Raw genomic sequence first — 25,702 nt, forward strand, 5'->3', positions numbered from 1 at the left:
CCTCGCAGGCGGGCAGGCGGCTGTCTCAACGTGCCTGCTCCCCGCCCCCCTTCCCCAGAACCGGTTTGGCCAGTCTGGGGTACAAGAGGGGGGCTGGAACAATGGGAGTCCTATACCCAGGAGAGGCTCTGAAGGACCCCAGACCGATATCCTAAAGATGGGGGAAGCACTGCTCTTCCACGCTGGAAACAGGTCACCCCTCTTCTGAAGGGGTGAGATTGCTGGGGGTGGGGGGAGAGGCTTCACAGAGAACCGCCCAAGCCTTGGACTCCTCAGGGACCCTGAGAACGCTGCAGTTGGCTGACCCCTCTCTGAGCTGGCTACGGCACCTATAAAATGGGAATGCTCATCTCCATGGTGGGGGGATGGAAATCGCGAAGGACGGTAGTGTGGTGCATCCAGGACCTTCCCGGCAGGCCCTTCCAGCATCACTGCTCTCAGGAATGACCCAACCTTGCCACCTCCAATGGCCTCCTCCACCAGGAAGCCTTCCCTGACTCTAGTCCACACCAAATGAGCCCTTACTAAACCAACAGCCCAAGCAGAAGCAACCTCCAGTAAGGAAGCAGCAGCAAGCCTGCAGTCTTCCCAAGCCCATGAGAGGGAAAGCTGTTCTCTTCCTAATACTACCTGCCATTTATTTGAGCACTGCGTAATTGCCAGGCACTTAGTATTAATATCACTATGTACGCAAATACCAACACTCACGTTGCTAGTAACTTATTGTACACTATGCGCCAGGCACTGTTGTGAGCACTCCACACCTGCTTACAGGTTTCCCCCACTACTCAAAAGTCGAGTGTTCCTACGAAAGCTTTCCTAAACCAAAAATGGCATAAAATAAAGAAGCAATGACCATTAGTGTATACGGAAGAATGTCTTTAGCACTTCCATACCCCAAAAATAAGCTCTCTTGGGCTTTGCTAATACTTTTGGATACATCTTACTAACAGATGCACAAAATAAATCTAGAAAAAGCACAGATGCTCCTGGACACAGTTCAAAGCTCTGGTGGCTTGATGCAAAGATGCTGAGTGCTGTGCCAGGGAAAAGCTTGGTGGGGCAAGCTCTCTACTCAGGGTGTGTGCTGCCTCTATACAGGATCACTGCAAAACAAACATTAAACGCTATTTTCATCTTTTTCCATAAAAGCAAAAATTCTTTTTAGATTTCTCCCGGTTAGTAGCGAAAACAGGTACTAATATAGTTCTTCAGTGAAAGCCACGGGGTGTAACACAAACTTTTGAAAAGCAGGGGATACGTACTCATTCGGTCTTCAGTCTCCTCCAGGACTCTGTTACTGCCCCCACTTATCAGATGAGGACATGAGGCTTGTACATGTTAAATCGGGAATTATCTCATTCAATCTCTCGTGAGCTCTGTGAAGTCTGTTTTACAGATACGAAACAGGTCCAAGGGATTAAAGGTCATACAGCTAATAGGGGATGGAACTAATATTCAAACCCAGGTCTCTGACTCAACCACCAACCTGTGTCCCTAACCACTGTCCAGGCTTTTGGGAGGATCTGGTGAAAAGTGTGTAAACATCCTTTGGGAGGTGTCTCAGCTCTCCTGACTAACCCTTTTACTATTATTCATACACTGCAGGCCTCTATGAGCATATGGGGCAGGTGTCCAGGGCCCAGATCCCAGTGAAGTCTCCCCCATCAACTGGTAACCTTTCAGTACTGAGTGATTGGGGTCCCTCCACTCCCTTGGCCTCCAGATCATCCCTACATAATAAAGAGACGCTGCGCAGTGTGTGTGGAAACCGGGTGTCCGTGGAGAGGTGGCACGCTGGGCAGGAGAGAGAGGTTTATTGCCAGCACTGCACATAGCGCAGGAGACGGGGACAGGGAGAGGGACGCAATGCAAGGCCAGTGGAATTCGGAGAGCTCTAATCCTCTTCCCAGTTCTGAGGCCGACCTTGGGGCCGCTGGCCAAGGTACTGCCCAAACCCCGGACCAGAAGCAGAGGACCCTAAATGGAGGAAGCATCTGGGGAACCTAGGGTTCTTGGAGGGCAGTCCCGCCTCGACTCGCCCCTGGTCCTGGGCTCTGGGGACGGCCCCCCTGCTGCAGAGGACGGAAAGCAGGGCTTGGGCAGGCTGAAAAGGCTGGCCCTCGAGAGCAGAGGGGGCTCCAGCGCGGGGGAAGGTGAGAGAAGGGGCGGGGCTTGGTGGGGGCGGGGCTCGGTGGGGGCGGGGCCAGGCCCGCCGGCCAATTCTCCCTCTGGGAGAGGCCACCGCAGACGGCGGGGCACGAGGGGCGGAGCCAAGGCCTGGGGGCGGGGCCAGGGGCGGGGCCAGGGGTCCGTTAGCCGAGCGGACCTACAGCAGCGCCTCCCGGGAGTCCGCAGGCTCCCGCAGGCCAGATAGCGCTCCCGCCTTATTTTGGAACTGAGGCACCAGCCAGGCGGGGAGGCGCTCGGAGAACAGCACCTGCTGGGGGCAAGGGGGAGCCAAAGAGAGCAGGAGTCCCTCGGCTACCTCCATTTACGGAGCGCTTACTAAATGCAAGGCACCATTCTGAGCTTTCCGGGCTATTAATTCACTTAACCCTCGCAACAACACTAGGAGGTGAGTACAGTCACTACCCCTGTCTTGCAGGCGAAGAGACTGAGGCATAAAAAGCTGTTGTCATTTGCCCAAAGACACAGAGGTATCATTCGAAACCCTTGACAACACTAGGGCCCCTGGTAGAGGCAGGGCTGGAGGAAGGATCCTGAGCAAAGCTGGGGGGAGCCTGCCTTCCCTCTTTCCTCTAGGTCTGTTGCTTAAAGATAATAGTAATAGTGGTGCTATTGATTTATTGAGCACCTGCAATGTTCTGGACACTTGTGCGAGTGGTTGACATCAAATCTCCATAACGATCCTAGGAAGTAGATCCTACTCTAGAGCATACCCCCGTTTACAGCGGGTCGGCGGCAGCGCTTGAACTTGAACCCAGGCCTGTCGCACACACGAGGAGCTGAGCCTACCTCGAAGGTGCTGATGAAGCCCCGATGCACGGCCACCAGCTTCCAGTAGAAGAGGGTGAGGGTCCCCTGTGGGTCGACAAAGGCCGCGGACCTGAGCGGAGGCTCCCCGCCCCGCCCCGCAGCCCGGCCCCGCCCCTGCAGCTGTACACCCCCCCCCCGCCCGCCCCCCCAGCTGAGACGCTGCGCACTCAACTTTCCCGCCTCCCCGCTGGCACCGCCCCACCCTCCGCCTCCAGATCCAGCACCCCGCCCCCGCCAGGCCCCACTGGCCCGCAGGCTCTGCTCTCTGCCCGTTAGACAGGCCCAGACCCCCTGCCTCGACGCTCCCACTTGCCGGTCCTGGGCAAGGTAGCCTGGAGGTGCGGGCGCAGGTGTGAGGCAGACAAAGCTGTACCAGCGTTCGTACTGGTCCATCAGGCGCATTTAGTCCAAAGTAAGGCGAGGAGGAAAGCCTGCAGGGCCAGAGGGACTCCGAGGCCCTGTCTCCCAACTACCTCCACCTGGCTCCAAACCCACTCCCGTGGGCAGGATGAGCCTGCACCCAGAATCCTAGCACTCTGTCTCTATTTCCCTATCTCTGACCCTGGAATTCAGCCTCCATTTCCCTATTCCTAAGCCACCTTTCCTGGTCTCTGATCTCTATTTACCCCCTCTGAGCCCGTATGCCCCTCCTTTGCCCCATGCTCACATTCACAATGACCAGAAAGTGGGCCATGGCCTCAAGCAAAAGCAGCCAGATTGCAATGCCCTGTGCCGGCTCCACCACTGGCCTCCAATATTCTCCCACGAACTTGTGGGTGTCCAGTCGGATCTCCGCCCAGTTGTTGTTGAGCATAGCAAACAGGGGTGCCAGAGCAAGGGCCCAAAGCCCCCTCACCATGACGAGGATGACTGCAGAGCTGGTGAATAGGTGAGGAAGGCAGGTGCAATTGGGGAAGTAGGACTCCTTCAAGCCTGTCACTGGGTTCTAGGCCATCTGTGGGCCCAGAGTGGCCACCCTGGACATGCACGTTCCTGTTTGAAGAGGCAACAGATGTGCCCCCTGGGGCTCAAGAAGCTGAGTGTCACGACTCTGGGGTGAGAGGAGCCCCCCATCTTTTTCTGCCTGTGCAGGGAGCTCTAGAAGTACTGGAATAAGGTCCCAATCATTTTTGTTTCTGCAGGGCTTTCCCCCCCAAGGGCCTGGCTAAGAGCCTGTGGATGGCTGGGTGCACAGATGGGAAGGTAAACAGAAATGGAAACAACAAATGGACACACTGTGGGAGAGGGATAGACTGATAGACGGGTGGGTAGTAGATGGACAGATGGATGGATAAACCAGACAGGCAAACAACTGGCAAATCTCTATAAGTGGGCGCACAAGTGGGTGAGTAGAAGGGCAGATGGGTAGGTAGATGGATGGATGGCTAAGTGGATGAGCAGATGAAAGCATGGTGGGATGACAGGACGGATGGATGAACAGATAATGGGTAATGGATACTGTATTAGTTTATTCAATAACTGTTGACTGGGGCATCTGGGTGGCTCAGGCAGTTGAGTGTCTGATTCTTGGTTTTGGCTCACATTATGATTTCAGGGTCGTAGGATCAAGCCCCACATCGGGTTCTGCACTCACGACAGGGTCTGCTTAAGATTCCCCCTTTCCCCCCACTCACTCTCTCTCTCTCTAAAATAAATCTTAAAAAAAAAAAGCCCTAGTAACTGATTGCATACTATTCTACAGTGGATACTAGATATGATATGATGAACACCTGGAGGAGACCCAAACCCTGATGGAATTACAGTCTAGGGATCTCTGGGTGGCTCAGCGGTTTGGCCCCTACCTTCGGCCCAGGGCCTGATCCTGGAGACCCGAAATCAAGTCCCATGTCAGGCTCCCTGCATGGAGCCTGCTTCTCCCTCTGCCTGTGTCTCTGCCTCTCTCTCTCTCTCTCTCTCTCTCTCTCTCTCTGTGTGTCTCATGAATAAATAAAGAATTTTTTTTAAAGGAATTACAGGGATCCCTGGGTGGCGCAGCAGTTTAGCGCCTGCCTTTGGCCCAGGGTGCGATCCTGGAGACCCGGGATCGAATCCCACGTCAGGCTCCCGGTGCATGGAGCCTGCTTTTCCCTCTGCCTGTGTCTCTGCCTCTCTCTCTCTCTGTGTGTGTGACTATCATAATAAATAAATAAATAAATAAATAAATAAATAAATAAATAAATGGAATTACAGTTTAGTTGGGGAGACAGATGTCAAACAAATAAGCACAAATATATAATTGCAAACAAGTCTTATGAAGGAATGATGCCAAGTAAGGAGAGAGTGGAGGGGCAGCACCCCACGGTGGTGGTGGTGGTGGTGACAAGGAGGAACAGTCGGTGCAAAGGCGGGGCCATTCTTTAGGGCACATGAGCTGCACTATTCTAGAGGGCACCACTCACATTCATCTTCTTACCTCACTGTTCCTTTTCTGCTTTTCTTCCTCCCACATCTATTTAACCTAGTGCATCCCATATGGGATTGCACAACCCAACGGAAGGGCTTGAGGAGGGCAATGGATGATGTGATTTGGGTTTTTGAAAGATCATCCTGGAAGCTGAAAATGAATTAAGTAGGGCTAATGCAGGAGCAGAGAGACCGTTGGAAGACTACCACAGTGGTCCAGGTGAAACAATGTGGCTCAGACTGGGGGTGGGGGTGGGAGCAGCAGTCGAGATGGAAAGAAGCAAACAGATTCAAGGTAAGTGATTAGGTGTTTGGATGGGCTGGTGGGTGGCTGACGGATGGGTGAATGGAATGCTTCTCTCTTTCTTCCCTGTTACAAAGTTCCTCTTTGAGGCCCTAAATGTGCCCAGTGTTTAATCTCACCAAACCTTAATTCATCCTGATATCAGCGGAGGGTGGGAAACTAACCCGGGAGGTATGGGAAGGAGCCAGATTTGGATCAGGAACGATGGACTCCAAAGTCGGGGCTCTTCCCAACATGCCTTGTGGTCTCTGAGAACTCTAGGAAATGGAGTTCTGGGCCTGGCCGGCTGAGCTGGGCATCACCTCCTCTTCCTGGAAGCCACTGAGGTCCTAGTGATGGGCCAAGGTGATGCGCTTGCACTTCCACGGCTCCAGGAAGGCCGTGGCTTGGAAGGACATGAAGATGCTGAAGAACACAGTCACCAGATAGTCAGAAAAGTAGCCCAACGGCAAGGGAGGGAGAGAGGACATACTGTGTGGCCAGCACTGCTTTCCCTGCAGCCAGGTCCAGGTGTCCCAAACACCTACCCATTCCCTTGCTCTTGTCCCTGGCTCACCTTGCCATGGGGCAGATCTTGGAAATACTCCACATGGCACAGTGTTGCAGAGAGGGCACATGAGGAATGCACCCTCATGGCCTAGATCTTTTCCCTATAAGCAAAAGGTGCTCATCCTGGAAAGGTCTATTCTCAACCAGCCAGCTAATCCAGCCCACCCAGCCCATCCCACTGCCCCCAGCTCCAGCTACTCATGGTGTGTTGGTGCCCATGCAGATAAGGTCAGAGATAAAGACCAAGATGCCCAGAAGGGCAGCAGCCAGGCAGCAGCCAGGCTGTGCAAAAGCCTAAAGAGGTTAACAAAGTCCATAAGCCACCATCTCTGCACTTGACCCCAGCTCCCAGCCCCCACCCCCATTGCCAGACTCATCTAGCCAGAGTAGATGGCCACCTTCTCCCCAAGGTACTCTCATACAAGGTACAGGGCTTGGTACCTGTGCTAGCATCTCCAGCAGGTCCAGTATGAATACAGCAATCGGTGAGCGTCGGGGTCTGGGTGGTTCCAAGGGGCCCTAGGCAGATGAAAGGAGGGAGGGCTGCAGGGAAGTCCCAGAATTCCTTCCTGATGCCCCAGGAGCAGGAGAGAGCTGAGCCTGTGTCCTCTCCTCTTCATGCAGTGGGAAGGCTGCAGTGTAGACTCCCCCCCCGCCCCACCCGCCAGCAATGGCAATGGCCATCTTCCCGCAGACTGCCACCTGCCAGAGAGAATCCTGGCATCAGCTCCCCGCTTAGGTCCCAGCTCCACCCTCCCAGGCAATTGTCTCGCCACCCCTGCCTCAGCGTGTTGAAGTAGGAGTCCTAGTAATCCCTGCCCAGGAATCTGCCCAGGAATCGGTGAGCAGAGCCGGGGCAGGAGCCCTCTGCCCAGCGCCAGACCTAACACAGCGGGACTGCAGAGTCTCGTCTCAGGCTGGGGACTGAGGGCGGCGACCTTCCGGTTGCTAAGGCCAGAGATGCCATCTGCCCGCAAAGCTCAGCCGGCGCTGGGGTGTTCCAGCGGGTGAGCGTCCGAGGGGGACTGAGGAGGTGGGAATGGGGCACTGCGGGCCGCTAGGACACGGACTGGCCCCAGACCTAAAGTGGTGCCTCCCCGCGGAGCCTGGGAGCACAGCGCCTGGCCCCTGCGCCAAAGGCCCGGCCGCCTCCCGCGGCACGCAGGGAGCTAGGAGCGGGGAGCTAGGATCTGGGCGCCGGGTGCCGGGAGCTGGGAGCGGAGAGCGGGATGCAGGGAGCCGGGAGCCGGGAGCGGGGAGCGAGGAGCTGCGGGCTGTGCGCCGGGGGTAAGCCTGGGCCGCTTGGCCACGGGTTGCTGCAGTCGCACCTGCCCAGGCACCGCAGCTGCTCCAACGAGCGATCCAAGGCCAGGTGGGATCAGGCCTGGGGGCCCAGAGCAGGGTCACCCACACCTGGCAACACTCCGCACCCCCGGTGACCCCTCCCGGGCCCTCCACGTGGAACCAGGTGCGCTCAGCTTGGCGAAGCCCACGGCGTGGGGTGGGGCGGGCCGGTGCTCCCGGGGGCCAGGGTCTCCTGGTGGGCCCAAGCCCCGAGTCCCTTGCCTTGCGACCCTGGCTGGGGGTGACAGGTCCCGCTGCACGAGGGTCCTTTCCGCCTTCGAAAGCGCTTTGGGGGATCCCTGGGTGGCTCAGGGGATGCCTGGGTGGCTCAGCGGTTTAGCACCTGCCTTTGCCTGGGGCGTGATCCTGGAGTCCTAGGATCGAGTCCCATATCAGGCTTTCTGCATGGAGCCTGCTTCTCCCTCTGCCTGTGTTTCTCTGACTATCTTTCTCTGTGTGTGTGTGTCTTTCATGAATAAATAAAATCTTAAAAAAAAAAAGCCCCAAAGCACTTTGACACATGTTTTCTCTTTTGAAGTTCAAACGAGGAAGGGAACTAGCACCCCACGTATGAACGTGGAGAGACTCCGAGTAGGCTGCGACCTCAAGCTGTGGCTGCTGTGTCCACTGTACGGGCCACCTCCATGGTGCCAGGCCCTGGGCCGAGTGCTGGACACACTTTGTCCACTTAAGCATCCCAGCCCTTCTCTGGGGGTGACCCTACGGTAGAGCCCACTTTACAGATGAGGTGCCGAAGTCGCTCCCGCAGGTCGCAGAGCTCGCTGGGGGACGGAGCTGGCGCCGCGCAGCCCAGGGCGCTGGTTCTTCCCGCTGGACTCCACGGCCTCTGCGGGGGTCACAGCAGCTCCTCCCGCAGGAGCTCAAGACTGTCCCACTGCGGGGCGGGGCCAATTAGGACCGTCTGCATCATCACCTCCCTCCTGGGCGGGGAGCAGGGGACTGGGCTTACCGGTCCCCCTGAAGCTGAAATTCAAGGAAATAGTTGCGCTGCCGCAAGAGGGACTGGGTGTAGTTCCAAGTGGAACTGCCCGTTGCAAGAAATAGACCAGAGATGCCTGGGATTTAGGGGAGAGGGGATTTAAGGGAGGGACCGTGGGGCGGCTACTCCAGCCTCGCGATGTGGGGCAAGAGTCCTGTCTGGCCCAGGTCTCACCCAGGTGGGTCTTCCTGCGCAGAAAAGGTTGCCCCGGGAGTCTGAGGCATAAATGCTGATGCGGGAGCACAGACACGGTCGTGGTCCAGGTGCCCGTTCTGGGTGCCATCGCCATCCAGGGCGCCCCAGGACCGGAGTGAGGGGGTGGGGCTCCGCGTGCACTTGCAGGTGCCAGGAGCTCCTCCATTCCCCGCCCCAGCTGGGCTGCCCCTCCCTTTGCCCATCAGCCGCCCACCCCCGGGGGAATATGCAGGGCAACTGCCACCTCGCTGTCCCCCCATCTGCGACCCGACGGGTCTCCCTCCTCTCCAGCCGCTCTCAGCCCAAAAAGGGCCACCTCTACTGGGAAGGCAAGGACGAAGGCAATAGCCAGCGTTTACTGTGCCCTTCACTGGCTGCCTCCTGCGGCGCTGAACATTCTACACACATTTACTTACAACTCAAAAGAAGAAAGGGGGTGTTGCTGTTGTCTTCATTTTACAGACGAACACACAGGAATTAAAGTGAATGGTCCGAGGTTCTAGCTCTCCTTCACCTTCCTCCTGCCCCCCCTCAGTCAATCATCCTTGCTCCCAGGATCCACCCCCACTTTCTAGAATAGAGTTGAACACCAGCCTCCCCCACCCCCACTGTCCCAGGCTCTGGGTCGGAGGTCACAGGGAAGGAAGAACCTCCACCGCCCCCCCTGCAACCCTTCACTCCCCACCCCCAGCTTGGCCCTCTGGGGATTGGACTCCAAACAGCTCCAACTGGTCCTGGCTCCCGAGCCTCCTGCCTCCATCTGGGCACTCCCCGGCCCCCCATCTCCAAGTCTGTGCCTGGTACACAGGGATCACAGTTGGCACCAGGCTGCTCGGGGGCTAAGAGATCCTCAGCAAGACAGGAAACTCTACCCCCACCCTGGCCTCAGCCAGAGCCCTGGAAGCCCACCCAGCTCCCCTTCCTTATCCTGGGGGCAGGTTTCTTGCCGGGGCTCCTCCCAGTTGCCCAGGAGGCCTGCCAGATTTGGCTGGCGGCAGGGAAGAACAGCTCTGCGTGGCCTGGGAAGGGCAGTGGGAGGAGGAAAAGGGAAGGAGAGGGAGGAAGGAGGTGCCAGCTCTGCATTCCCCTCCTACGGGCAGCCCCAGGCTTCTCAGCTGGAAAAGCAGGGAGAACCTGGAAAGGGCCTGTGAGGGGCTGGACACTCCCCCACACCCCCTGCCTCCCCAGACTGCATTAGGGGATGAGGGGGAGGGATGGTTCAAGGGAGGGGAGTGCCAAGGGCCGAGAGCCTCGGGGCTGTTTCAAGGCTCTGCAACCTTGGGCAAACACCTGCCCCCTCTGGACCTCAGCTTCTCTATCTTAGTCTGTTTGGGCTGCTATAACAAATACCACAGACTGGGTGGCTTATAAACAACAGAGATTTGTTTCTTGCGGCTCTGAAGGCAGGAAGTCCACGATCAAGGTGCCAGCAGGGTCCTTGAGGACCTGGCTTACAGCCTGCACTTTCTGTGTCTTCATTGGGTAGACCGGCTACAGAGCTCTGGGGGGTCTCTTTCATAAAAGAACTAATCCCAGGCTTGAGGCTTGGTTCTCAAGAGCTAATCACCTCCCAAAGGCCCCTAATACCAGGGCATTAGGGATTCAGATTTCAAAGGATAAATTTGGGGGGGGGTGGACACAAGTTGGTCCAAGGCACTCCCCGTCTGTAGAGAAGGGGGTGGGACTCCTTGAGAGCCTGTTTGGGGAAGGAAGGGGGGCTGCTAAGTCCTGACTCAAGGAAGATCAGGAGCAGGGCTGGGCCATAGCACAACCCACCCCCACCCTCACCTCAGGAGAAGATGGTCCCTCCTCCTATGGGCCTCCCTTGTGACACTTCACTGAAGCAGCCTCTGTCTCCAAGTCCTGAGAGGGGAGCTTTATCTGGAACCTAGACCCTGTCCCTGGACAACACACCAGGACTTGCTGCATAATTTGTGGTGTCCACGTTCCAAGATGGCAACTGCAGAGCATTAAACCAGGTGGGAAGGCCCCTCTGAGTGTGGGACCCTGGGGACTGCCCACGTGGCAGGCCCACGAAGCTGGCCTGAATCCACACATGTGTGTCTACACACCCCTCTCACTCTCCCTGTGACCCTACCCAGAGAGCACCCTGCAGGCACGGCCACCAGCTGTTATGATGCTTCCTTCCTCTCTCGGCTTCCCAGTTCTACACTGCCTTGGAGGCCCCTGGACAAGCAGCCTACTAAGTACTGAAGTGGCACAGGGGCAGGTCTTGCAGGGGCTGAGAACATGCTGCTGCGATGGCGGGTGGCTGGGCTCCAAGTCCCACCACCCTTCCCACCTTGTCCTTACACAGGCAAACACAGGGTTTGTTCACCACCTGGTTTGGGGTGAAGGAGGGTGGCAGGGTGATTCCCTGACTGAAGCAGGGCTAACCAGGAGAAAACTGGCCTGCTGGTGCAGAGCTGGTGCCCAAGGAGGATGCAGAAGGACACAGAAGCAGCTTCCTTTCTAGGGGAGCTTCGAGCCCAGAGATAACCGGCTGGACGTGGGGTAGCCGGTGCTCACAACACAGATAACCTATAGCTACGGGGTCACACTCAAGCACAGAGGCTACCTTCACTGGGTCTCACTCCCAAACTTTGCTGTCGCCTGCTAGGGTAAGGTCTACTGGAGCTAAGAACAGAGAAGAATGGACTGAACCTGCTGCCCAGAAACAGAGCTGACGCCTCCAGTGGGAGGGTCTATGGCCCAGGAGCCGTAGCCAGTCTACCAGCTGTGCCACTGAGAGGCATGGGGTCCTGCCCAGGGACATTCCTAGTCTGGGGTATGGGATGAGCTCAGGTCTCGGCTCTGAAGCAGAGCTGGGGGGGGGGGTAAGAAGGTGCTCAAATCAGTCCTTTGGGCCCTGGAAGGGGTGACAAAACTTCAGGTGGAGCCCAGGGTGGCAGACGTGGTAAATGCCATGCAGGCAAACAGTGTGCCCAGGAGTGTGAGCCAGAGTGGGTATACAGGAACTTCCTGTGTGTGCCAGCAGGAGGTGTGCATACGTGTGAAGGGCAACGTTTTAGAACAAATGCTAGTATGTGATCGTGCATGTTGAGTATGGGGTGTACAGAGCCCAGTGCTGCCTTCACAAGAGGGGGCTCCAAGGATCAGCTGGCTTTTGGGGCCACATGGCTGGCCCTTCCAGTTGGCTCAGACTCAGCCCAGGCCTCAGCCCACCATCAGGGGGTGTCCAAACATATAAAGGCCCTCATCATCGGCACCCCGCCATACGTCAGCCTGCGTTCACCAGTGTCTCCGGCAGATGGGGCAGGGGTGAAGAAGAGTGGGCAAATTCACTCAGTTTCCTACACCTGCCCTTGTGGCTTTCCACAGCGCAGAGCTGCCCAACTGGGCAACTTACTCCCTGACCCCACCTGGTTCAGCCCCTGGTCCTGCAAAGTGAGTTTTCGGATTCCCCAGGCTGGCAGGGCCCCTGTCCTAATCCTAGCCTGACACCTTCGTGATGGAGAAAGGTACTGCAGAGAGGGCTCACCTACTTAACACGGTGGTGGACTACATTTCCCGGCATGCCCTGCAGCCCATGTAACCATGTGACTATGGTGTTGGCCAAGGAAGGTGGGCAGAAGGCACGCGGCCAGAGGCCAGGTCCACGGAAACCTCCTAGGTGACCTTCCCCTTGCACTCATTCCGAATCTGCTGACCACGTGTTGATGCCCCAGGGCAAACCCGGAAGCCCTGTTTGCCCTGGGGTCAGCGTCTCTGCATGAGTTCATTCAGCACAACCTCCAGACCCACCTTCACTTCCACCTGAAGTGAGACACAGCAAGAAAAAATTTTCAGTAGAGTTAAGCCACGGATATTTTGGGGTTTATCTGGTACAGCAGATGGTGTCACCTCAACTAATACAGGCTCTTGATCGAAGGCCCGGCTGGGACAACCCTCTTCCCAGTCACCATCTCTGGGTACAGCAGAAAGGGAGTGGGTAACAGGCAGTTGGGGGGAGAAGCCTGAGGCCAGTGGGCCCTGCCCCTATAGTTCCTCAGCTTCTGGAGCCTAGACACCCCCCCCACACACACCCAGGGCAGAGGGAGAAGGCCGGGGGGCACCCACGTGCCCTCAGCCGACTGGCCCACAGAGCCTTGTGCCCCCATCTCACTGCCATGAATTCTGCAAGGAAGGTGCTGCTGGGGCAGGAGGCTTCTCAGGGCACCATTCTCCTGACAGGCGCCTCTGGCCGGCCCTCAGGACGCCATTGATATTCCTGTCTCGGCCTTAGGACCTGGTTGCCGCCCTCCTCCTTAGGTCGCCTGAGAGTTGGGAGTAGGGATCAGCTGGGGGTGTTCTCAGAGGTGTTGGGGAGCAGGCCAGCCGCCACCTGGTCCTGGTGCCACAGCTGTTCCGCCAGGCCATTGAGCACGTGGGCAATGTCGGCCAGGCCAGCCCGCCCATCTAGCGTGCGCCCATCTGCCAGCCGCCGCCCTGGCACACTCTTCACCCGCAGGAGGGGCAGTTCCCAGGCCTGCCGGAAGGCTGTGAGGTCACGCTCAGGCACATCTGTGTGCATGTACTGGTCAAATCTGGAGGAGGGTCAAGGAGCCTGGCTGGGTGCCTCTGCTTACCGGCCGCCTTAGCCCTCCTCCCTGGGCTGGTGCAGGGGAGGCCCCTGCAGCCTTTAAGATAAAGTCCATGGGGGACGCCTGGTGGCTCAGCAGTTGAGCATCTGTCTTTGGCTTGGAGTGTGATCCTGGGGTTCCGGGATCGAGTCCCGCATCGGGCTCTGTCTGAGGAGCCTGCTTCTCCCTCTGCCTGTGTCTCTGCCTCCCTCTCTGTCTCTCATGAATAAATAAAATCTTAAAAAAAAAAAAAAAAAGATAAAGTCCATGGGACTAGGCCCCACAACTGGGATAGAGGCAGTGTCCCTGATACCCTTGCTCCATGCCTTGCCAAGTGTGGCCTCTGACTGTTCTGGGGGCCACCCAAAGGATACTTGGAGCCGATGACCATCCTGACAACACCAGGGGCTTCTCCTGATACTCGGGCCAGCTGTCCAGGGAGGTCTTCAAAGGAGGCGCGGTCGGTGAAGGAGAAGAGGAAGAGGAAAGCATCTGTTTTCTCCTTGCAAGCCTGGGGATGGAGAGGCTGATGTGAGGCTTGTAACCCAAGGCCCTGAGAAGTCTCAGCTCACTCCTCCCTCCACAGGCCCAGAGCAGGGAGTGACTATCCCAGGGCAGAGCTTGGGCGAGGACCCAGTCCCCCCTGCCAGCTCAGAGCTCACCCACGTGGGGTAGCACCCTCGGCCCATGCCCAAATCTGGCTCCTGCAGAGCAGGCAACAGACAACTAGCTCCTCCCAGACCCTCCCAGGCCCACCTGCCTGCTCACCGGCAGCATGTGATCGAACTTTTTGAGTGCAGACTCCCCACAGTCCCAGAACTCAAAGCGGAACATGACAACACGGTCGCTGACCTGCAGCTTGGCTGGCCAAAATACCACGGTGGTCTGGATGCCTGGGGAGGGTCAGCCATTCAGCATGGGGGAGGCAGAGTGGAGGGGGGTAGGTGGCCAGGAAGAAATAGGAAGAAGACATGTCCCTAGTGGGTCACCAGCCTGACGAAGATACAGTCGCTAACCTCAATCTGATGGAGAAACCGACCTGCCCTAGATGAGCCTCCAGTCCGCTGGGGAGATGCAGCCGTAGCCCTAGCCACGACAAAGCACTTTCACTTGTACGCAGAGGGGGACCCAAAGGTACTGGATACTGGAAGATGTTGCAACCTGATGGCCAATGAGCATCCAGTGGAAGGAAAGAAGAAAGGAAGAGTAGTGCTCCTCGAGCACCTGTCTTGTGTCAGCTCAGTACTACCACTAGTACTTTGGCGTTGGTACTATTATCTCTGTTGAACAGTGTAGGCTCAGAGAAGTGAAGTGACTTTTCAAGGTTGCAGAGTAAATGGTGGGACAAGGGCCAGTCTTTCCTCCACCCCAGGGAAGCCCTCCATGGTTGGACTCACCAGTGGTCTCATGGTGTACCAGGGGTACCTCTAGGCCAGCCAGCTTGGCCACCAGTGCCGTCTTGCCCACGCCACTCTTCCCAGACATGAAGATCTTGTAGCTGGCTGTGTCAATGGCCACGGGTGGGGGCAGCACTGGCCGTTCCAGCAGCCCTGGGTGAGAAGGGAACGGGGTGGGGGTGAGGTGTCAGGAGGTCAACCTGCACTTGCCCCATCAGACCCATCAACTCTTAAGAGCCTTTCAGTGCCAGCCACCCATGGTTTTCTATACTCATTAGGGGCCTGGGACACAAGCAGGATCCCTGGATGAGCTCGGCTAAGAGCACTTGTGCTCTGTGAGCTGCACCAAGGCCCACTCCAGATAACACCAAATTACTTTTAAAGTTTGATGCATGCATGAGGCTGTTTTAATTGATACTATTATCACACGTTCTAGATTTCCCACATGTAGAGGCAAGGCTTTTCATCAGCGTTTCCTCAATGGAGAAATATCGGCACACAGATTCTCAATTACTATAAATAAACTTATTAGAATCAATAGATCAGATCTTTATGAATGCTTTTAATTGAAAAAAAAAAAGAGTCTAAATTAGGATACATCCACAGGGCCTAGGACCTGAAAGTCCTAAGTTGTGGGTTGCCCTCTCATTCTCTGTCTTAAACCTTTCCGGTGCTTTGTTTCTTCTGGCCGGAGCTGAGCTCTCACAGCAGACGCCAGGCCCCCTCTGCTGACCTGTCAGCCCAACCCTGGTTGGCTTCATCCTGGGAAATACGAATGTCTTGTCTTAGAGACAGCAGGATATAGGTGAGGCTTACCTCTATTTAGCAGGCTGGATCTTGGAGAAGTCTGTAAGGGGTAGTGTTGAGGACAAATGGGGCGTCTGTTGTGTAATGTGCCCAGCAGAGGGCCTGGCACCGGGTGAGAACTCAATCAACAGCCTCTCTGGTGACAGTGGTTCTTGGCAGGGTTTGGGCTGTTTCCATGTTCCTGGCTCTGATGATGGAATTAGCTCTAAGGCCTGCGGGGGGGGGGGGGGGGGGCGGCGCCCAGGGATAGGGCTTCCAGGGGTCCCCAAGTGAAAAGCAGGCCCTCGCTGCCCTACTTCTCCCCCCCCCAGGAAACACCAGGTGACACTTGTCACCCGGGGGTGACAGGCCACAGGCACTTACCGAACACCCGTCTGCGGTTCTTGCGCAGGATGCAGGCCAGGTACTCCTTGCCCTCGGCGCTCTCGTGCCAGTCTGGCACAATCACCGAGCCCGGGGCGGGTGGTCTGGCCATGGCTGGGCGCCCCGACTGGGTGAGGAGGCGGCAGGAGGCTGAGTGGGGGATGGGGGAGGGTAACTGCCCGGAGCTGGACCTTGATCCCTCTCAACCTGCTCTCCGACTCTCCCTTGGAGCCCCAGCTCCCTCCCGGCGGGCTGGGGGGTCGGTTATGGGGCCCCCACCCTTACCCATCAGCGCCCTGGGCCCGAGCTCCGTCCACGGTCCTGGGGAGTCACACGATCCCCGTCTCCCTCTTATTACCCAGGAGGTGCAACCCCATAGTCTCTTCTTCCCCACATGCTGCTCCCCGGGGACACTCGCGGCCCTCCCCTCCCAGGTCATCTTGGGCCATGGGGGCGGGGGTGTCGGGCAGCCCTGTTTGTCCTCGGCCTCGGTCCCGACCCCGGGGCCACCCAGCCCTCACCCTCAGCAGGTCCCGTGGGCGAACCCGCCCGGGCGGAGCGGGTCTCTTTAAGAGCGCGGCCTGCCAGGGTCACTTCCGCCCGGCTGGCGTCCGGCTTCGGAGCGCGCCGCGTGCCCGGCCGCCGGCCTTGGGGCGCATGCGCGGAGGCCGTTGTCAGGGAGACGGCGGAGGCGGGGCGGGCTCCCCTCCAGTCAGCCGCCACCGCCGTGCCGCGCCGCCCTGCACCGGCCTCGCCCTGCGGGCCGGGGTCTTCCCCTGCCTTCCCCCGCCTTCCCCGCCTTCCCTCCAAATCCCGTTCCAGCCCCTCCCCCGGGAGCCTCTCTGCGTCTCAGCGCCGGCCGCCGCCTATGCTGGTGCCTCCTGGGGCTTGCTTGCGTACAGCCGCGCTGCGGCTGCGCTTGTGCCCTCCGCTCACCCTGCTCCTCCTGCTCCTGCTGCAGGACCCAGGGCCCAGGGCCCAGAACAGACCCCGCTGCCTTCGCGACTGGGGACACAGCAGCTCAGAGAGGTTAAGGGACTTGCTCAAGCTCTTAAAAAGGAGCCAGAGGCCCACGGGATGGTATCGGGCAGGCATTTATTGTTTTTTATTATTTATTTATCTCATTCGTTCAGCAAGTGATTACCGAGCACCTGCTCGGTGTTCCCCTGTTCCAGGCGCTGGCGCTCCAAAGACGGCCCCGAAGGACTGGCCCCCTGGAGCTGACAATTCAGCACCGAGGTCGTGAGCCCCTTGTCCCCTGTTCCAGCCACCAGCACCCGCCTGTTAGCAGAAGGTGGGCACCTGTGAGTGGGACAGGATGCAGCTGGGTCCTTCCTGAGAGGCTATTACACTTAATTGTCACCAGTATCTTCTTGCAGGAGGCTTCCCTCAGGACAAATCACTATTTTTTTTAAAGGAGTGATCTATAAATTAACCTTTATTGAAGGATAACTGAGTGCCAGACAGCGGGGGCTTTCCAGAGGGGACCTCATTAGGAAGGCTTGTTTTATTACCCCTCTTCTAACAGATGAGGAAATTCGGAGACAACATAATTACCTGAGGTCACATCACACAGCTGGTCAGTGAGAAGAAAACTACACTTGAAACCTGGGGTTCGTGGGGTCTGAACACCTGTCCTGCCAGACTGGGTCTCCTGTTGTTGCTTTTTTTAAACTTTGCCCCCAGCGACTAGGAGGGCTCCTCTTAGTAGTGCTGAAAGCGGCCCGAGGCCATGAACCCACAAATCACTGAGGCCTGTTAAGCCCCAAGAGAGTAGAGGGGAAGCGGCAGCGTGAGACTGGGCGCTTGCTGGCAACCTGCTTCCACCGCAGTCAGGCAGAAACACAACTGAATACCAGCCCTACAGGATCCCGCAGCTTGAAACCCTCGCCCAGCTCCCAGGTGCTCAGCGCCCTTTCCTGCCATTCTTACCGTATCTGCTCTGCCGCATCTGCTGAGTCAGGAGAGGCCACAGTGTGGAGCGCTCTCTCCGTGGACCAGGAGTGCCTCCGTGGCAGGGCTCAGATCTGACTTATCTGAGTTTCCAGACTTCACCGTTTAGCCCTGCCCTGTCTTGGCTCCCAGAGGGCTCAGGGAGCACGTGAGGAAACGAAGCAACTCCACAGAATGAGCTCGCCAGTTCACCTGGAGGCCAGATGTGAAATCTTCTTGGACAGAGAGGGAGGCTGGTGATCAGAGAAGCTAGTGGCCAGAGGTTTTTAGGGGAATCAGCCTTCACTGCCCTTGGGAGCCCATGGAGAGGACACTTCAGTGAGCATCAGGAGCCTGTTCAAACCTGGATTCTTGGGGTCCATCCACCAGGGATTCTGCTGCAGGGGCCAGATGGGTCTATAAGCTTGCACATGGGACAAGAGCACTGGGCGGTTCAGAAGCTGGGTTCTGTGTGGGGCTGCTGGGGCTGCCAAAGCAGAATCCCACAGACTGTGGCTTGAGCAACAGAAATCTCGTTGCTCACAGTTCGGGCAGCTGAAGCCCGAAATCAAGTGCCAGCACGGTTCTGGCTCCTGGCGAGGCCTTTCGTCCTGGCTTGCAGGCAGCCGCCTTCTCTTCACACTGGGGGCTAGAGCTTTAACATATGGATTTTGGTGGGGGGGGGTGTAGAGGGGAGACACACAGTTCGGTCCATGACAGGTCCGCAGGTGGAAACACGGCTGCCGGGCAGGAGGCCACTCAGTGGTGAGAGCCGGGAATGAGGTGATCAGAATTTCATTTTGGAGGATGCTCATGGGCCATTTTGGTCTAGTGAGTTCCATTTTTCTGTTCCCCCTCTGACCATTAAATTGAATGTTCCCCTAAGCAAGATGCTTCTCCTCTTAAGGCCTGAGGTGAAGCAGGTGGACCATCTAAGAGCCCTTCTGGTGTAAAACTTCCTGATTAATCCACTAATTTCTTCATGGTTTGGTCTCGCTCCATCTCCAAATTGATTGAGCACCTTCTGGACAAGGCCTCATAAGGTGTGGAGAGGATTTATCAAGGCAAGGAGGGACAGTCAACCTGCCTGGAGAAGTCCGCGGCCCAGGTGCGCAGGCACAACAGGCCTGAGGACCTCGGGGGCAGAGGTGGGTGGGCCGCCCAAGGAGGCTACGTGGAGAAGGGATGGTCAGATTTACGTTTCTCTTCTTTTGCCTGGACACTGCAGCTGTGTCCTGTAGGGTTTCCCAGCTTGCCTTCTGGAATGTCAGAGGCACCAGAGTAGCCTTTAGGCAACATCAATCCGGCAATGTTACAGCCATGCTTATAGTTTTCCAGTAGTTTCCACTGCCCTCAGAGTAAGATCCAAACCTCATAGCTTCAAGGCCTTCTGTGACTGGCCCATGACCACCTCTCGCTTTCACGGCCACTCTTCCCCTTGCCTACTACACTCCAGGGAAGCTGGCCTTCTGTTCCCACACAGGGCCACTGCACTGTGGTACCCACTACCTGGTGCTCTCTGTATCTCCCCCACTAACTTCCTATGGGAGGAGCTGCTTCACCTGCAGAGGCCTTCCTCCTCCCCCACTGGATGACGTGCCCTTACCCCCTAGGCTCACTCCTTCATGTTGTCTTGCTCTGGATTCTGAAATTGTACTTTTTAAAGTTTTTTTAAAAAAATTTTTTTAAATTTATTTATGATAGAGAGAGAGAGAGAGAGAGAGAGAGGCAGAGACATAGGCAGAGGGAGAAGCAGGCTCCATGCACCAGGAACCCGATATGGGATTCGATCCCAGGTCTCCAGGATCGCGCCCTGAGCCAAAAGCAGGCGCCAAACCGCTGCGCCCCCAGGGATCCCCTTTTTAAAGATTTTTAAGTAAACTCCCCATCCAACATGGGGCTTGAACTTACTATCCCTGAGAGCAAGAGTTGCATGCTCTACCAACTGAGTCAGCCAGGCGCCTCTTGATTCTGAAATTTTAAATTTCTTGTTGGTCTCTCTCACCTAGAACACAAGCTCTGTGAGGATAAGGCCCTTTTTGTTCTCTTTTACCCCTGTAATCAGTCTGCTCGACCTGCAGTAACCCAGTACCAGACTGGGTGGCTTACATAACACAAATGTGTTTTCTTAGTTCTGGAGGCTCAAAATGATAGATCGAGAGTTTGGTAGGGGCGGGAGGAAAGATCAGCTCCAGGCCTCTCTCTGTGGCTTGTAGGTGACCTCTCCTCTCGTCTTCACATTGCCTTCCCTCCGTAGGAGTCTAAATCCAAATTTGCTGTTCTTCCAAGGACGGACAGTCACACTGGATCAGGGCCCACCCTGATGGCCTCGCTTTAACTTAATTACCTCCATAAAGGCCCTATCTCCAAATATGACTACATCCTGAGGTGCTGGGCGTTAGGACTTAAGAATTTTTTTTGGTGGTGGTAGGGGTGATGGAGGGACACAGTTCGGCTCATTATAATCCCCACTAGCTAGTGTATGTCTGACACATAATAAAAGCTCAAGAGAAATGTGTTGGCTGACTGGCTGTGGCTGCAGCGTAGGGAATGGGCTGAAGAGGCTGCGCCTGGAAGGAGCGGTTAGGAAGCTGGGCAAACCACCTGGGCCTGAGTGGGTGAAGACAAGTACTTGTCAAGTATGTACGAGCACTCCCTGTGCCAGGCCAGACGCTGCAAAGACCACTGTGGAGCAGACTGAGATCGAATCACCGGGCAACTGCACTTAGAAGCAGGGCGGTAGGGTAAAGAGGAAGGACGGAATAAAACGTCCAGATCCTGTTTAAATACAAGATTCAGGGCTGGAGCTGCCGAATCATCCCCAGGGAGTTCTTTTTAGCCTGGGATGTGCCAGGCCTGCGCTTGGCAGCAAGGCTGGTGTCCTTGACCTGGACAGCCTCACGCATCACTTCCCTGCTCACAACTCTTTAACGGCCTCCCCTGCACCTAGTCAGGCCCACCCTCCCTCCCCGTGGCCTACAAGGCCCACCTGCACCCTCTGCTTTCACTCACATACTCTAGACACACAAGCCTTGCCTCTGCTCCTTGAATTTGTCAAGTAGGGCCTGCCTCAGGGCCTTTGTTCCTGCTGTTCTGTGTGGCTGCCCTTACATTCAGGTCTCAGCTGAAATGTCACCTCCTCAGAAAGGCCTTCTCTGATGAGCCCGAGCCCATCACACTTTGTCACGCCCCACTTTTAGTTTTCTCATGGTCCTTATTTGGAATGATGTTGCTCAGTTTTTTTTTTTTTTTTTTTTTTGGTGCTCAGCTCTTTATACGTTTGTCCCTTCTCCCTCACTGCCCCCCTGAAATATAAACTCCACAGGAGTGAGTCTGACACACAGCAGCAGTACATGCTCACTTACTGCAGGAGTGGGCGCTGGCCTCCTCCTCCCTTGATCCAGTCAGCCACTGGGGACTGGGTTTTCTCCCTATACATTAAGTGTCCTCTTGGGGTCGCCCGCACCTGGGTCTGGACCCCAATCCTGCCTGCCTTTCATCCTCCTCTCCAATTCATCCTCTAGTTCCGCCCTGTGCATTTGGGTCACACTGATCTTCTCACGGTCGTATCTGGAAGGGCTGGTTCCACCTGGTTCCACTCGAATTACCTCTACTGGAATACTCTTCTCTTCCCTTGGCAGCGGCCACAGCACCCCTAGGTGCTGGGATTCCCTAGCACTTTATCTGATTTCTCTCCTAACTGGAGTAAGTACAAGCTTTCACCTTTATCAAAATAGAGCCGTTTCCTGACTTGATTTAATCTGGCTCCTGTCATTTTTTAAAAGATTGATTTGAGAGAGAGAGAGAGAGAGGCAGAGACACAGGAGGAGGGAGAAGCAGGCTCCCTGTGGGGAGCCCGACGTGGGACTTGATCCCGGGATCACACCCTGGGCCAAAGGCAGGCGCTAAACCACTGACCCACCCAGGGATACCCCTGACTCCTGCCATTTTAATTCACTAATTTCCCAGTAAACTTAAAGTCAACGGACTTCTCATTCTCTACAATTTAAAAATCTCAAGGTTGTTTCTTTTTGTCTCCTGCTCCTCTAGCCCTGGAGCTCATGGTCGGTGTGTAGGAGGGGCTAACCCAATGGCAGGGAAGTGTGTCTGGGGGTGGGGGGCACCCACTCCTTGGGCATCCTCTGTTCTGGACCTCGGGAGGGGCCTCACGTTCTCTTCCTTAATTTTGCCATGGCGCCATCTGTCCTGGCTTCTCCTCCCACTGTGGATTCTGGTCATAAGCTTCTTTACCTGCTACATCTGAGGGGGTGACTCTGGTCATCAAATCCATATGGGTCGCTCTGTCCTGCCCTCAGCCCCTAAATACCAGCTCTTCTGGATAAGCCAGACCTCCCAGGGCCCCTCTGTACCTTTCCTGGACCACGGGGAGTCAGTCTTCCCAGGGTGAGGCCTGGAATCCCCCAGAAAGACATTATTCTCATCTGTCCCTTGCCTCAGTTTAGCGGGGTGAGGCTGGGGCAAGGAGAAACCCATGTCTTAGCTCTCTCTGGCTTCCAGACAATTCTCCTGCCCTTGACTGGCTATGTTGGTTACAGACACTTCTCTACCTCCTCCGTAGCTTTGGAGTCTGATACCTTGGACTGTCTGTGGTTTTTGAAGCTCAGGATGTGTCACCTTTGTGCAGCCTAATGGGATACCTCCTGGCTTGTGACGAGGCTGTCCCAGTGTGAGGGGCAGTACCTGTCGAGCTCTCTGGGCCTTGCTGACGGGGGGAGCAGGAACTTCCTTCCTCCTCCCAGGTTTCTGCCTGGTAAGGCCGGCCCCCCCCCCCCCCCCCCCGCCTCTTCCCTGCAGTGGGTGGGCAGACAGGTTCCCTGGTGGGTAACGCACACTCTGCCAGACCTCTTAAGCATTTACTTAGAACATCAGCTCAGCTTTGTGTGTGGTGACAGGGCCTGGGCTCAGAGCCCAGCCTGGTGGGGAAAACACTGGCTTTCCCACAGCTGGGGGCTGGGGCAGAGAGGGCAGGGGGGCAGCCAGGGGGTGGTGCTCAGAAATGTGGCAGAGGCTGGGGATGGGGTCCTACCCAGGCCTTACAACAGAGGCAGGGGAGGAAGGGGCATTTTACTCCTCCGGCCCATCCAGTTTCCCCGCTGAAGCCAGGCTGGGAGTGCCTGGGATGCAAACCTTTCACAGGGTGCCTCCGCGTGGTCTTTTGGGGAAGCACACCTATTCCACAGATGAACAATTACTGCTGGATCTAGACGAATTGCTAACTTGTGAGGCTAGCAGCATCACGCCTTGTTAGTGATAAAACGGAGGTTCAGATGGGATCCGGGGGTTCCTACGTGGCCTTTTCAGCTCTTGAGTTGTGGGATGACTTGTCTTCCCAAAGTGACAGAACTGGCTTTTGAACCAAGGTCTTTTCTGGTTGAAAGCCAGCCCATGTCCTTGTCCTGCAGCCTCTCTAGGAAGCCCTTTCTGAGTTGAAAGGGCATGGAGGGGACCCTTAGTCCCAATCCTTGACTTGATGCATACATCAGCTGTTACCCCTCCCCTGTAAGTTACGAGTCTCTGCTTGAACGTTCCAGCAATGGTGGAATCATGACCTCGCAGACCATCTACAAGAGCTCTGGACTGCTGTCGGCAGTGGTATATCGTAGGGGAAGGTGGGAAGGTAGAGAAGCAATGAACACTGGTCCCCTGTGGCAGCACTACAAGCAGACCAGTCTGCAAGACTCTGAGGTGATGCCTCCTGTCTTGCGGGACATGAGGGTGCTCAAAGGCTGGCCTTTCAAGGGTCCCCAGATGAGGGTGACGGGAGGCAAAGCCTTGGGCTGTGGGACTGGCTGAGGGTAGTGACATGTGCAAGGCCTTGGTCTCCTGGTCTGAATCAGTGATTCCTGCACTGCCTACCCACAGAGCCAGCTGGGGAAGAGCAGCAAAGGCCTGGGAAGGAGAAGGGGAGTGTGGAGCTGCCCTTCCCCTGGCTAGGTCCTGTGATTTAAAACTAAATGGGCACAGGCCTCTGGTCCATAATACCCAGGGGAGTGGCCAGGGAGTCTTGTGCAGTGGATGCCACCACCTGCCAGGCCTGGGGGAGTCATGGATCTTCTTTGAGCTGTGTTCTCCCCAAACCGGCACATTCCCTCTTCTCTGCTGACCTGAGGCTGATCATGTTGCTGTCTTCATGTTCAGGTCATCTCCGGAGCAGAAGCCTGCTCATCAGTGATTAGGAGCATGGCCTGTGGTAGGGACAGACTGAGTTAGGATGCTGTCTGGGAGGCCCACAGGCTGAGCTATCCCGCAGGCTGGGCATGTGGGGCTTTCCTCAGGCACTGATGTTTGCCTCCTTCCCCAGGACCACCGAGCACCCCTAGCATTCCACCCACTAAACACTGCCTCCTCTACAACATCCCTACACTGCCCAGGCAATGCCTGAATTCCCCCAACAGTGCCAAACTGGTTCTAGTTCTTCCCAGCAATACAGAAATGTTTCCCCTATTGCTCCTACCCACTGGACCTTGTTCAGCCCAATAGACCCACAATGAGTAAGTACAACCCTTCTACAAGGGCAACTGTGAAAGAATACAAAACAGTCATTCTACCTCTTGCCAATTCAATAGAGGCCAGCACATGGTGCTGGGCCCTTCGTACCGAGGGCCCTTCCTCCGGCCACACTCTAATTCCCTGTGTGTCTCAAAGCACAGGAAACAGAATGAGAGTTGCAGGGTCACAGCACCTGAGCAGGGGACAAGTCACTACATAGTATGCACTGAACAAAAGTACCATCAAGCATAATGGTACTTGGCCCATGGTTATAAGAAACTGGCACACACTCAGCAAGTGGCTTCGGCACTGGAGCAGCCCCCTACCCTTGTGAAGCCCGTCGTCTCCTTCCAGGCACCCTCGCAGCGGGGAAGACTCATGTCATCAGTCCCCAGCTGACACTTCCAGATCAGGAACCCACTACATGTGCCCTTGAATCTAGGCAGAATACCTGATGTGCCAGAAGCAGAATTCAACTAGCAAACCAAGGAATTAAAGTCCAAAAGGGAGATTAAACAATGAAACAATTCTGACCTGATTTATGGCAGCAGCTGCTACTTACTGCTCTCGAGAGGCAAAAGCCTCAGAGGTTCTCACGGTGACATCTAAAAGATGACCCAGACAACCATAGACACGCATAATCCTTTGCAGGGACATGCTTGTAACAATTTACACAATGAGCCCAGCCCTCTCCTTCATGATCCTGTATTTTCTTCCAGGGTTCATTATAAATAATAGCCACCCCCTACTGAGCACTTACCCTGTGCCAGGCACGGTGCTAGTGCTTTCATATACAACTTTAATTAACCCTCGTGATCCTTTTAAGATAGAAACAACTGTATCTACAGACTACGAAACTTGTATTCAAGGTTAAGCAGTAAGTAGGGGAAGGCAGGATTAGAATACAAGTTTCTAAGGCTTCAGGCCTATGTTTCTAACCGCCATTTGCTGTGCTAATTCAAGATCCTGGGGCCTGTGTCCTCCTCTTTGCTTAGGAGGCCAGCGATGATGTGGTGGTTGTCCTGGCCCCTGGGCTCCTGCTCCAAGCTCATCACCTCTCTGGGGTCTCCACCAAAGGGCAGTACCTGAGGCTCTGAAATGCCAAGTCCTTCAAGCATGACGGGGAGTTGTTTTTTAATTAAATGACACTATCCCCAGGGAAGGGCAACTCCCTACCTCTACCCCAAAACACAACCCCCCTAAAGGAGGAGGGCAAGTTTTCCAACTACTTTGCTTCCAACTTCAATCTCCAACCTCAACTGCTCCCCATTATGGTTGTTTTTCTTCTTTTCTACTAATAAAACAGTTAAGACAA

General features: G+C 55.9%; 1 protein-coding gene across 2 annotated transcripts; it reads right to left on the bottom strand.

Moving 5' to 3' along the window:
* Positions 1–12,605: 12,605 nt before the first annotated feature.
* On the bottom strand, positions 12,606–16,552 carry CPLANE2 (ciliogenesis and planar polarity effector complex subunit 2). 2 transcript variants are annotated; one of them, XM_055332300.1, is made up of 6 exons: positions 16,467–16,552; positions 15,946–16,095; positions 14,776–14,928; positions 14,147–14,271; positions 13,753–13,889; positions 12,606–13,342 (listed from the first exon to the last, which is right to left on the bottom strand). In XM_055332300.1, the coding sequence occupies exons 2-6, from the start codon at positions 16,055–16,057 to the stop codon at positions 13,093–13,095; spliced, it is 777 nt and encodes a 258-aa protein (XP_055188275.1). In that variant the 5' UTR covers positions 16,058–16,095; positions 16,467–16,552; the 3' UTR covers positions 12,606–13,092. The 2 variants fall into 2 exon arrangements, with proteins under 2 accessions (XP_055188275.1, XP_055188274.1); XM_055332299.1 differs by lacking the exon at positions 16,467–16,552 and adding an exon at positions 16,231–16,460.
* Between the last annotated feature and the right edge of the window lie 9,150 nt (positions 16,553–25,702).

Source organism: Nyctereutes procyonoides, unplaced genomic scaffold (assembly GCF_905146905.1).
Source record: "Nyctereutes procyonoides isolate TBG_1078 unplaced genomic scaffold, NYPRO_anot_genome, whole genome shotgun sequence".
NCBI lineage: Eukaryota > Metazoa > Chordata > Mammalia > Carnivora > Canidae > Nyctereutes > Nyctereutes procyonoides.